Genomic DNA, 12,630 nt, shown 5'->3' with positions numbered 1-12,630 from the left:
CCTGAGGGGGCGGGACAGCGCGCCCCCCCGCGGCCGGCGCGGAGCGGGCCCGCGGGCCGGCAGCGCCCCCTGCAGGTGCCACAGAGCGGGACGCGGCCGGCGCCCTTCCCGCGCCAATCCTTCTCTCTCCGGGACTGCAGCGCTCCAGCCTGGCTTCTCCACTTCTCCTTTGTCCTCTTGTCTGCCCCCTTCTCCAGGCAGCTGCCCAAAGAACAGGGTATCTAGGCAAACGCCCAGGTGAGAACAGAGCCTGCCTCTTCAGAGCTCGCCGAGGTGCCTACGGTGACCAAAAGAGGAGCCCGGTGGCACCATGTCCCCTCGTGCTGCAGCAAAAGCTCAAACCAGGCCCAGGTTCTCATCACTCTCTTGTGTTCCACAGCTCCTATCACTTCCCAGTATCCCTGTCAGAGAAAAACTGCCGGGGCAGGCTGGAGGTGAGAGCAGGTGACTCCCGTACATTGGTTTCTCCCCTTCTCTCTTGCCCGCTGGAAAGCAGCGAGAGGAAGGAGAGGCTGCCTGTACTGCAGGTTCTGCTCGCTCCCTGCAGCAAGAACAGACGAGACAGGGCACAAGCAGCTCTGCTGGTCCTTCTGGGGAAAAAGTGTGGAAATGAGGCAGCAGCATTCTTGAGGAGCTGGCAGCATCTTACTGTAACAACTTTGAGATCCAGCAATTCCAATGGAAACCCTCAAACACTGGGAAGCCAAACAGACAGTTTTCTCAACACTGCTGCTGAGAAACCTTTGTGTATTTGGGAAGGTCATGAGCAACAACTTTGAGATCCAGCAATTCCAATGGAAACCCTCAAACACTGGGAAGCCAAACAGTTTTCTCAGCACTGCTGCTGAGAATTTGGGAAGGTCATGAGTACTGTCTATTTGTTTTATACCAGTAAAGCTACAGGATGGTCCTTTCTATAAACTGGTGATGAAAGCCAAGCTGTAGGCAGTTGTTTGTATCTGAACCCTTTCCTAGGTTTCAACAGCTTCTACCACTGCCTTTTGCCTTCCTCAGCCACCAGCTGCCTTGGAACTTCCTTTTGTCATCCATCTCACTATAAACCACACTCAGTGCAGTCCCTAGTGTGCCTGTTGTGAGAGAGAAATATTTGTTAATGGGCTTATAATTTCTGAACCTCAGCTAAAATAACTGTCTTTGACAGTGGTGTATTTTGTTCCCAAGCATTTTCACTGGGAAAAAGAAAAGGTAATAAAAATAATAAAAACCTTCCTACTCTAGTAAGTTAAAATGCACACTTACATACACGTAATACCAATTTCCTTAGAAGTATCTGTGTATTTTAGAAGGCAACCTACAAAAATGTATTGACAAGAAATGCCTGGGTGGGGAAAATAATTCTGCAGAAATTGTCATTATGCAAACTCCCTCTTCTAAAGAAGAAATTATAACTTGAGTTGATTACATACTTGGTATCTGCTTACTCAATCCAAATGTTTGTACAGTAAGCAGTAACTCATTTAAAATTACTCCCAAAACCCCTGACATCCAAACGAACACCAAGGAGTTAAGCACTGGCAACCCTTTCACTGCCACTGTATTTTGGAATCTGCTTGTAAGAATGTAAGCCTAGACAGGCACATGTAAAACACCTTACATTTTATATAGGGTGGGACTTCTTCCTATTTAACTTCCTGACAACTTTTCTATTTCTTACATATTTGCTGTCTTTTGGAGACTTCACAACACATCTTACATTTTCTTATTATGCCATTTTTGTACTTAAAAGTAGGAAATCTACAGTAACACTAAGCTGTTCCATGGTGTTTTATCTAAGTATTTCAATTACTTGTTTCATCAGATGTGAACCTACCCAAAGCAAACAAGATTTTAATTTATTATTCATTATTTAAATTACAGAACTTTTCAAAAGTGACACTTTACTGTATTTCCCACTCCCTGAAAACTACAGTAAGTACAGTATTAAAAAGCAGGAAAGATGCAAACTTTTTCAAAATCTCTGTAATATATTTAAAAATACTTATGCCACTCCTTTATAGATTCAAGAGGCTAATTCTTGATTAGAGAATTTTTCATAAAATTCCAAGTCTTTTATGCTTAAAGATGGTTTTACAATCTGCAATGACTTCACAAAATGTTCCTGTTTTACAGCCGTTGCTTCAAGTCCATTCTCTTGCAATGCCAACAAAGCAGCCTTTAAAAGAAGAAAAAAAAAAAGAAAACAACAACTTAGTCCTTACCATGTTTTAAATTGCAAAGAATACTGTAAGTATTCTAAAATATTTTACAAGGAACAAAGCATTAGTTAAAGCATCTGAAAACAGCATTGTATAACTTATGGTTATTTAACAACAAATAAAGATCCAAGTAAGGTTGCCATAACTTTTTATTTAAATAATGAACCCTTGTTCAGTTCCTCTGTTTTAACCATTTCCTTTGAATTTTCAATGCAAATTGGGAAAGTACTTCTACTACAGATGGCTCAGTATCATCTATGAGTTAGCTCTCTTTTTTCATTCAAAGTTGTTATTTAGAGTTTATTTCACAGATGAGCCAGGAATATTTCTTACCTCCTTGCACAGGTTTTCAATATCAGCTCCAGAGAAGAGGTCTGTTAGGATTGCCACATCTTGTAATGACACATCAGTATCTAATGGAATTTTTTCGGTGCAGATTTTCAAAATGGAAAGTCTTCCCTGTAAATTGGTGCATATTATGGAAGAAAACAAAAGCAAACAAACCAAAAATTAATCTTTCTCCAAAGCAGTACCAAACTTGAAATTAGAGCCAAGGAAAATTCAGAAAAGCACCAAAACTACCTGGGTTTGGTGGAAGAATAAAATGCTATTAATGGAGATAATGCACTTCTGGTTGTCTCATATATTTAAGGTCTATTATTCACAGTCACTGCCTGCTTCATGAAAACACAGTATTTTAGGCTGAACAGGCCTGATTTAGCATGCTTTGGGACAACATTTTTTTGTGAAGCTCAGGACAAATAGCTACACTAGCCTTGGGAACAGTACACAAAAATTATTTGAAGCAAGGATAGACAACTTATTTTGGTATTTCCTGAATTGTAGCTTGATTTTGTAAATACACATTTTCTCTATTTTCCATATGCAATATTATAACTACCTACACCAGTTAAAATGTTATTGGTGTTTAAATTACAAATATCTTTATTACTTTTAAAGTTTTTTCATTGTACCTTGAATTTGTTGACTGATCTCCAGTGAAACAGCCATCACTTGTTAAGTATGTTGCAGGAATATGCCCCCTTTGCTCTTAAAGTATGCTGGCAATTAATATATCTCCCTTTAAAGCCTATGGTGTGTAATACCTTCAGATCTGGAGGTGGAATATAAATCATCTTGTCCAGCCTTCCAGGACGGAGCAAGGCATCATCCAACATATCTGGTCTATTTGTTGCAGCAACTACCATGAAATCTTTGTTCAAAGTTTCCTGAAACTCTAGCTGAGTAAGAGATCATGTAAACAAATCAGTGCAACATAGTTGAGATATTATCAAAAGATATTAGTTAACTACTAATGAGAAGATGGGAAGGGCAAAAAGATAATGTAATTTTACATGCAATTATTTTCCCTTCAATATTAGTATTTTATCTTTCTTGAGGTAAAAAAATGCCTTGGTGCAGGACAGATTACATGACAAAGAAGAAATACAGTTAGTATCTTCCTTGGCAATAAAGACCTTCCTTTGACCAGATTGTAATGAAGAACCTTTTATATGCAAAAAATTCAATATCCTACAATTCTGGAACTGTTTTCTTTATCATTCCCCCAGAGAGTATCATAATAAGAAAAAATTTATATACAAAAAAGCTAAATATTAAATGTTGTGAACAATTCGCTGACAAGTGAAGGTACAAGTTTGTGTTTAAATAAGTAATTGATCATAACTGTGGTGCTTTTGTATGCATCATATATGAGAAAGAGCTGCAAACGAAGTAGGAGAAATACTTAGAAAAAGTAAGCTCAGGGAGGAACTTGTTTAAGAGCAAAAATTGCACAATCTAAAAATTTACTTTAGTGTCAAGAAAAGGATTTTTGTGACAGAAGATGAATACTCAACTAGTAATGCTCATTAGCCAGTGTGGGTATTTTGGTCAAACAAAGCCTCAATGAGGAACAGTGTATGTAAAAACAATCAGCAGCCTAAATACAGTATCTTCTAAAAACTTCATAATTAATGGCAGAGTAAAACAGCTTCTTGCATGTTTTTAAGTTCAAGGATTTGAAGATTAAAATGTGAATGCCAACAACTAAAATTTTTGAAACAACTGGACAGCACTTCTCATTGTTCCTATAGAGAAAAGGGAGCATAAATACCTTTCTTTCCTCATCACTTTGCTCTTGGCACTGAGCCTCCAGCTGTAGCTTGCCTCCTCTTCTTTCTGTAACTTTCAGCCCAACCCCATCCAGCTCATTGAGAAGAACAGAAAGAACCCGCTCTGAGACACCATGGCCAGCTCTGCAGAGTGCCCGAGACCCCAAGATAGAATCAATCTCATCTAGGAATATTATTGCTGGAGTATTTGCTCTTGCTTGGCGAAAAACCTATTCAACAAATGTTAATAAAATAAAACATTAATGCATTCTATCAGGTAAGGTGAAAAAAGAATCCCATTTACATATACCCTGTAATTTATTTAACTTTAAAGGTACATTTTTAATGATTCGCAAGAGCAGCTCTGGCTTACATTTACTATTGGCAAATTCTGCTTCTTTTTTATATTCCTAAATGAAGGGAAAACAAAAGACTAGAAATACTTCTGAAGTTTAACACTGGTATAATTTTAGGGATAGACTCTCACTTTATCTACATGTGAATCCCTAAGCCAATTCTATTTTGTACTCAGATGAGAGCTCTATCATCTTTTCTACAACAAAATTTAGGTCTAACTAATACTTTACAAAAATCAAGCAAAAATAGACCGCAGAACCTTACACAAATTAAAAACTGTACCTGAGACAAAATCTTCTCTGAATCTCCAACGTAAGGTGAGAAGAGGTCAGCACCACTTACAGACAGAAAGGAACAGTGACAACTTGTGGCCAATGCCCTCACCAGCGTGGTTTTGGCACACCCGGAGGGCCCATAGAGAAGAATACCCTTGGGATGAGACAGGCCCATCCGGGCAAATGCCTCAGGAAACTTCATAGGCCACTCAACACTCTGGCAATACATAAAAAAGGGATGAAATTCTTAGTAACAAGCAATAAAACTGCTAAGTACATAATCTCCTCTCCTTGATACAAACATTAATTGAAAGTCAGAGAACAGTGATTTAGTCTTTCTTCATATATTGCCCCCTGCTTAAATTTTCTATTTGAAACAGAACTAAAAGCAAACCCGAAGAGATAAGAGCCAAGAGCCATCTCTGGATAAATATTCAGGAATGGAAAAATTATCTGGCTACAAGTTAAGTATTTTTCAGCTACTAAAAACATGCCTATTTTCCCATATTACTATGCTTAGTGGTGGTGTCTTGAGATTACAAAATAACACTGTAACAATGTTTAAAATACAATTTATAATCAGGTTATTTGCAAAAGAAATAATTTTCATAATGCAGGGTACAGAATATCTTGGAGTACATATTAGAAATTAGCTGTTTATCTAAATTAGTTTAATACATTACCTGTTTTAACTTTAACTTCACATCTTCAAGACCACCAATTTGCTCCCAAGTCACAGGTTTGCACTCTGTTAGTCCAACTGCACTTCGGAAAGAGGATGGTTGAATTTTTTTAAAAGCTTCTTGGAAATCTCCCATGTTAATCATGGCTTCAGTTTCAGATGAATCCTGAAAAAAACCAAAACCAGATAGAGCTTAGTAACAACATTTTAATGCAATACTTAAATGCTGCATTAATATGCAAAATGCTTCACATAAGGCTAAATACAACTAATAAGGAAGTAAATTCCTGACCTAATGAGCTTAAACACTGCAGACACAAAAATGCAACATAAAGTAAATTATAACCTTTTTAATAGCAAGTTTTTACACAAGAAAAAAACAATTTTAACAGAAATTAACATTTCAGAGAAAATTATGATTGCCTAAATTATAGCTCCATTAGGCAGTGATCTGCTAAATCAGATAGTTGCTTTCAGAGTTAACACACATCACATCCTACAATCTTATGAACAGAAACAAAAAAGTTGCAAAAGCCCTTTTCACCACGCACTGAACAATGTAACACATTTTATCTCAAACAGGCTATAAGATGCCACTATTAAACCAGAGATGCAGTAACAGAACTAAGGTGAGAACTGAAAAGACGAGTGAAAATAAAATATTTATATTTATAATATACTTGGTGTGAGTCTTCAACTTGTTGAGCTTTTCAAGTAAAGTATTAATGAGGAAAGGGTAGTACAAATATTACTGCCATTGTTCTTGACTGATTTGCAAGCATACCAAAGAGCTGTGGGACACAGCCTGCATGGCAGCTTCTCTGCAGAGTGCTGTAAGGTCAGCTCCAACATACCCAGTCGTCATTTCTGCCAGCTTAGCCAAGTCAACCTCTGCAGAAATGGGCATGTCAGATGTAAGCAACTGCAGGATGGATCTTCTCTGTGTCACTGTCGGGGTCCCAATAATAACCTAAACCAAACAGAATAAACAAAAATTTTAAGTAGATAATTTGCCGTACTCATTTATTTTACAGACCTAAGCAATCAATTTTGTCTCTGCTTTATATTGGCTACTGAAAATTTATATATACAAATGACAAGCCATTTACTTTTCAAGGGAACAGTGTTTGCATAAAGAGTTTTTGGTAAGACACTGTCAAATAGCATTTACCAAGTCCCATAACACTGAAAGAATAATTTCCTTACATCACAAGAACTAAATTAGACCAACATGATAGCAAAAAATAAAATAGATAAACATTCATACATTATTGAAAACCTGGTAAAACTTCATCATAGAAATACATCTCAACAATCTATAAATCCCAGAAAATTAAAGAACTTTATTAAATTGGTGACCTAGGTGTGGGTTTAGCCAGGAAAATAAACAATACAAGCACAAGCAAGCACTGTGTGTCCTGTAACTGCGTGTGTTTTTCTTCTTTGGACTACTAGGCTAATGGAAGTTTTCCGGAGTAGACCCAACCTCTGTTACTGAAACCTGAATAGAAGTTTTGACTCAACAGGTTACTAGTTCTCTGTCACAATAAATTTTTAAGGACAAATGCACAAATCTTCAGTCTAGGATTTAAATGGAAGAAATCCAATCCTGTAAAGCTAAGCATCTGTAAGCAAACAAACCCCCTGAAGATCAGGTCAATATCTTTAGGATAAAGCAGCAAAAAGACTCCTCCCATCCATTTTCAAGTATATGGAGCTCTGAGTGTTCTGAGTAAAAAACCCAAAACAAGCATACTCAAGTTGCAGCAAGCTACAGACAGAAACAAGGCATCTGTCCCAAACCTATAGAATCCCACTATGAAACATGACTAGAAGACATTAAAAAAACTATTAACCGCCCCCTTCCACCTCAGTAAGGAAAGAAAAATGTGAGTGTATGAGTAGCAGGGTTTATTTACCTCTCTGTCAAATCTGCCAGGTCTCCTCAGTGCAGGGTCTAAGGCATCAGGCCTGTTTGTGGCTGCCACAATGATCATCTTGCCCGCACTCCCTGCGCCATCCAGCAGCGTCAGCAACTGAGCAACAATACGATCTTCAGGAGCATTGTTTGAACTTCCTCGCTTTGGGCATAAGGAATCAATCTCATCAAAAAAGAGAATGGTTGGGCCCTCGTTTGACATCTCTCTGCCCTTTTCAAAGACTCTTCGCAAATTCTCTTCACTTTCTCCTGGTCTTGAACCATGGAGGGCTGGGCCACTGATGCCAAACAGATACGCACCCAGCTCTTTCGCTACTGCCTTTACCATCAGAGTTTTCCCTACACCTGGGGGCCCAATTAATAGAACTCCATTAGGCACAGAAAGACCCAACTTCTTGAAAGTCTTTGGAAAGCGGAAAGGCAGATCAATCATTTCTTTCAAAGACTTCCCCACATCATCCAGTCCTGCAATTGGCGTTTTTGCAGCGTCTTCTGATAGATGTCTGTACCATTCTAAAGTGATCACCTCCTTAATTTTTATGCTTGTTTGGGGAGTTATCAATCCAGCTCCCTCCTCCAAAGGAGACGCAGACAGTATTTCAACATACACCACGGGATTTTCGGGACTTGGGGCAACCGTAACAACATACCGAGGCGAAACATACACGTTTCTTAGCAGTTCTCTGATTGTCTCCTGCAACACCGCTCTGGGAGTCGCCTTTTTCAGCGCGGCGCTCCTGAGGACCACTCTCAGCGCGGCCGTGCGCAGCAGTCCGCACGGCAGCAGCTGCAGCCGGCCCAGGCTCAGCGAGAGCCCGCGCAGGTCCCGCGCCGCCAGCCCCGCGCTGCTGCACGTCAGGTCGGCCTGCACGTACCCGTCCGCCAGGTCGTGCCGGGGCCACGCCGTGCACACACAGCAGCCGCCGGGCAAGGAGATCCTCAGCGGGGCGCCGATCCTGGCTCCCAGGAAGGAGAGCGCGGCGGGTCCCAAGCGGCACCGCTGCGTGCCCTCATCTCGCGGGTCCAGCGGGAGCAGCTTTAAGACTGCCGCCTCCATCGCTGCTTCCGAGAGGGAGGGCAGCAACCCGTCTGCTCTGCGCGGGCCCGTCGGCTCCTTACTCACCGCGTCTCGCCCTCCCGCGAGGCTCCCGCTCCGGCACCGCCCGGCGCAGCGCGGCCGCCCGGCATTGCCGACCCGCGGCGGGCAGGGCGGCACCGGAGCGCGCCCGAGCCGCTCGCGCGCTGACAGGATGCCCCGCGCATGCGCCACAGCTGAGCACGCGCACTGCGCCCCGCCTCAGCCCCTCGCAGGATCGCGGAATGAGTTCGGTGGGAATGGAGCCGGGGCATCGTCGAATGCAGCCTGTGTCCCAACATCACTGTGTTAATCTGAGCGTGGCACTCAGTGCCACGTCCAGTCTCTCCTTAAACACAGCCGTGGTGATTCCTAGGCTGTTCATTCAGTATCTAGTCGCCCTTCCTGGGAAGGATTTTTTCCTAATGTTCAGCCTAAGCCTCTCCTGGTGCAGCTTCAGTCTGTGGCCTTTTGTGCTGTCTGGGAGAAGAGGCCAAGCCCTACCTGGCTACAGCCTCCTTTCAGAGAGCTGTGGAGAGCAATAAGGTCCTGCCTGAGCCTCTTTTTGTCCAGGCTGAGCCCTCCATGCTCCCTCAGCCATTCCTCAGGATTTGTCCTCCAGGCCCTTCACCATCTTCATTGGCATCCTGTGGACCTGCTCCAGTCCCTCAATGTCCTTCCTGAACTGAGGGGCCCAGAACTGGCCATAGTACTCGATGTCCACCACCTCCCTCATGCCCTCCCTCAGCCACTGCCCTGGGCCTTCCCTCTGAAGGGCTGTCGAAGGAATGCCTGTGAGGTGAGTGCTGTGCCCTGGAGACTTCTTACACCCTCATCCCACAGACAAATACACTGACCCCCTTTCTCGTTGCCATCTGGCTTGTTCTCCACAGAGCTGGTCACAACAGGGCTTGTTTGCCACCTTTGTTTCTTTGCCCTCATTTTGTCTTCTCAGCGCTGCCTGTTTATTCAGGGCTTCTGGAACATGTTCCCAAATGTTTGGTGTCCCCATTCCTGTGCCCCTGCCAGTGCTTCCTTCTGCTCCTTTGTGGGCACTGGTTAAAAAAAATGGGGAGCCACACAATTTGCTTGAGAAGCTGCTGATACAAGTAATTGAGGCACAGATATTAATTCAACATTTGGTAAACCTGTTATAGTATGTGACAAATGCTTAGTCAGCATTTAAGAAAAGTTTTGGTCCCCCACCTTCTTAGATCATGCCATGAATTGGGCAGTGCTTTATAAAAACTTTACAGGAGGTCTGTCAGCTTTGTGGGCTACAAGATAAAATTTAGTATGTGCATAGTTTTGTCCTTGAAAGTAGCTTTGTTTTAAATAAAGTCACACATGTGCTGAAAACACACACAGAGTTTGAGACCACAGACATACAAGAACTGGGATCTCAAATGCTCAGTGCTAATCAGACATAGTTAAACTCACAGAAAACCCAGAGAAGGTGGTTTACAGCACAGCCACAGCCTGTCCTGCATTGTATTCTGAAGGTGTCAGGAGGGGCAGTGTAAGAAAACCTTTGTGATGGTGTCCTGGTTAATCACATTCCTTACTGAACCAAGGCTCTACACAAAATATTTCAGTAAGCCATATGAATAAAAGCAGGCAGTGTTAAGAGAACCAGTTCATAATAATTCTAAATGCTGAATAAGAACTCACAAAATTTTGTAGGGCTGCATAGTGTGAAAAAAAGCAAGCCTTCTCTTTAAGCCTAATTATATGCAAAAGGGCCTTTAACAGATTTCCTTTCAATTCATGACCAAATTTTCTCATTTCAATGTTTATTTTCTGTTCCTCTACTCCTGGATGTCTACTTAATCTTTCTTTTCATGGCACAATTCTGTACTGCACACATATGCAAATGTTTATATGGAATATGCTCATGTGGAATATGTAGACTTATCAGGTATTTGGTGTAGGACATACTAATGTCTATCCAGAGAATGTACAGACAAAAGATTATGAGGAGCTTTCATTCCAAAAAGGCAAATGTATTTTCAAGCCAATGTCTTATAAACATATTCTCTTGTTTTATTTCTTTCCATCAAAGGTTCTCATAAACATGAGTGCCCTCTAGTACGTACTCTATTAAACAAAAAATATACTCTGTTTAAAATGGCAGATTTGTGTCTCAAGAGTTTCAAACTGTAAGTGGTAGACCCTCTGCTTGGTTTTAGAAAGTTGTGTTTAGGAAAGGAAAGTATGGAAAATTGAATATTTGCAATGAGTTCTGTGGTTTATATTCACATATAGTTATTCCCTCTAATAGACTTATTGTAACATCTGGAAAATCTGATTTTGTATGAGAAAGAAAACACTTGCAAATCTAATCTTAAGTAACAAAGTAACAAAAGTTAGTGTCCAATGTAAAAACTCTGCTATTGTTGCTTGATTAGCACATTTCAGTAAATTTTCACTTAAACTTCTTTAAGTTTTTACTGTATTTTATTGCTGTAATACTGATTATCTTACTTTAAGGCACTGATAGTTCAGTTCTTTTTAGTATAGTGAAGTAAAACCCCACAAAACTATGTCCTGTTGAAAGAGCAGAGGATTGGCTTATTTTGAACAAATTGTGGAATCACGTTTATGTTATTTATATATTTTCTTAGAAAATTTTGCTGAGTGACATTGCTGTCATGTCAAATGCATACTTTTTAATAGCCGTGCTCCTGAATAATTTACAGACCCCAAAATTTACAAAGTGGCAAACAATAGACCTCCAAGAATCTAGTTTAAATTGACAAAAAACCTGAAAGTAATGTTTCAAACAGTTTTCTCACTGTTCACTAGATGGCAGCTGATCTTCAAGAATGGCTGTATTTCTCCTTTCAGATCTGATAATTTGGAGGGAGTAGTCATCAGTTCTTGGAGAAATCAAATATCATCCAGCATTGTCTTCACTCTATTTCTAATATGAAACTGAAAAACCAGCACAGTGAATGTTCAGATAATTTTCAGCTTCATTACTTTTTCTTGTTGGGCTTGTTGCTCTCTGTTTGTAGGGAAACATGTTCCTCTTTATTTATTTATTTATGTATTTATTTATTTATTTCATATTTAGTGTGCCAGACTAACTTCTTTTAAAGGAGAATATGCCATTGTTAAAGGTTTTAAAAAGAAAGAAGAATATTTTATTGGTTTTTTCCCCCTTAATATATGTAGTAGGTTTTGGTGGACTAATGTTCAAAATTCCCAATTATTATAACTCAAGAAATAAAATAATTGTATTGTTACAATAATTCCGTGCACACAAAGTAAATAAAATATTAAACTGATTCTTTTTTAGTAAGTTTTATCCTATCTATTACCAGAATGGAAATTTTAATTTTAAATTGACAAGTTAACTGTTTTTTAACATAGACTTTTTTCATGGTAGATGAATTTGAAGATGTGGTCTGATTGTTTAGTAATCAAATAAGGATAGTTCAAAGTGAGTAGCTGGCATGTATATGCTTTAGGGCAGGATTTTAGTATTTGTGGAGGTTCTTTGACTAAGTATAAATGCTCTATTACACTTAGGCCAGATATTGCACATTTCAAACACCAGGCTTTGTTATAACAAAAGCTCATAAATAAATAGTAAAGACATGCTTAAAAATGGAATGGAAAGACCTTTTGTATGTCTGCATGTCTTTCTGGGAGGGCCACCCTCAATGTGTTTACTTAATTTTCTAGTGAGTATCCAGTCTTGTATCTTTACATGGAAAAAGTTCCCATTGCAGTTAGAACTCTGGATGGGCAAGGCCCAGGGGATGGGTTAGGCCCAGGCCTTACAGTGTGGAAAATCTGTGCCTGCTGACAGAAGTTTTGGTGAAATCACTGCACCTTAGTTGGATACCATTGATCCTGCATCTCTACCAGAAGTTATTGCCATCATGGCAGATGAATCAGGAAAAATGTGTGCCTGCACCTGGAGCCTGCCAGTGGAAACTCACTTGTCTTAAGTTGCCAAGGAAA

At 40.3% G+C, this 12,630-nt stretch overlaps 1 protein-coding gene across 1 annotated transcript; it reads right to left on the bottom strand.

Annotated features, from left to right (window-relative positions):
* Positions 1 to 1,966: 1,966 nt before the first annotated feature.
* SPATA5L1 (spermatogenesis associated 5 like 1) lies at positions 1,967 to 8,842 on the bottom strand. The gene is made up of 8 exons (XM_041418619.1): positions 7,564 to 8,842; positions 6,429 to 6,614; positions 5,646 to 5,810; positions 4,970 to 5,179; positions 4,333 to 4,560; positions 3,323 to 3,457; positions 2,550 to 2,675; positions 1,967 to 2,173 (listed from the first exon to the last, which is right to left on the bottom strand). The coding sequence occupies exons 1-8, from the start codon at positions 8,638 to 8,640 to the stop codon at positions 2,021 to 2,023; spliced, it is 2,280 nt and encodes a 759-aa protein (XP_041274553.1). The 5' UTR covers positions 8,641 to 8,842; the 3' UTR covers positions 1,967 to 2,020.
* Positions 8,843 to 12,630: the final 3,788 nt, after the last annotated feature.

This window comes from Onychostruthus taczanowskii, unplaced genomic scaffold, assembly GCF_017590055.1.
Source record: "Onychostruthus taczanowskii isolate IOZ18803 unplaced genomic scaffold, ASM1759005v1 scaffold6, whole genome shotgun sequence".
Lineage (NCBI taxonomy): Eukaryota > Metazoa > Chordata > Aves > Passeriformes > Passeridae > Onychostruthus > Onychostruthus taczanowskii.
This window is presented reverse-complemented; position numbering and strand designations above follow the sequence as displayed.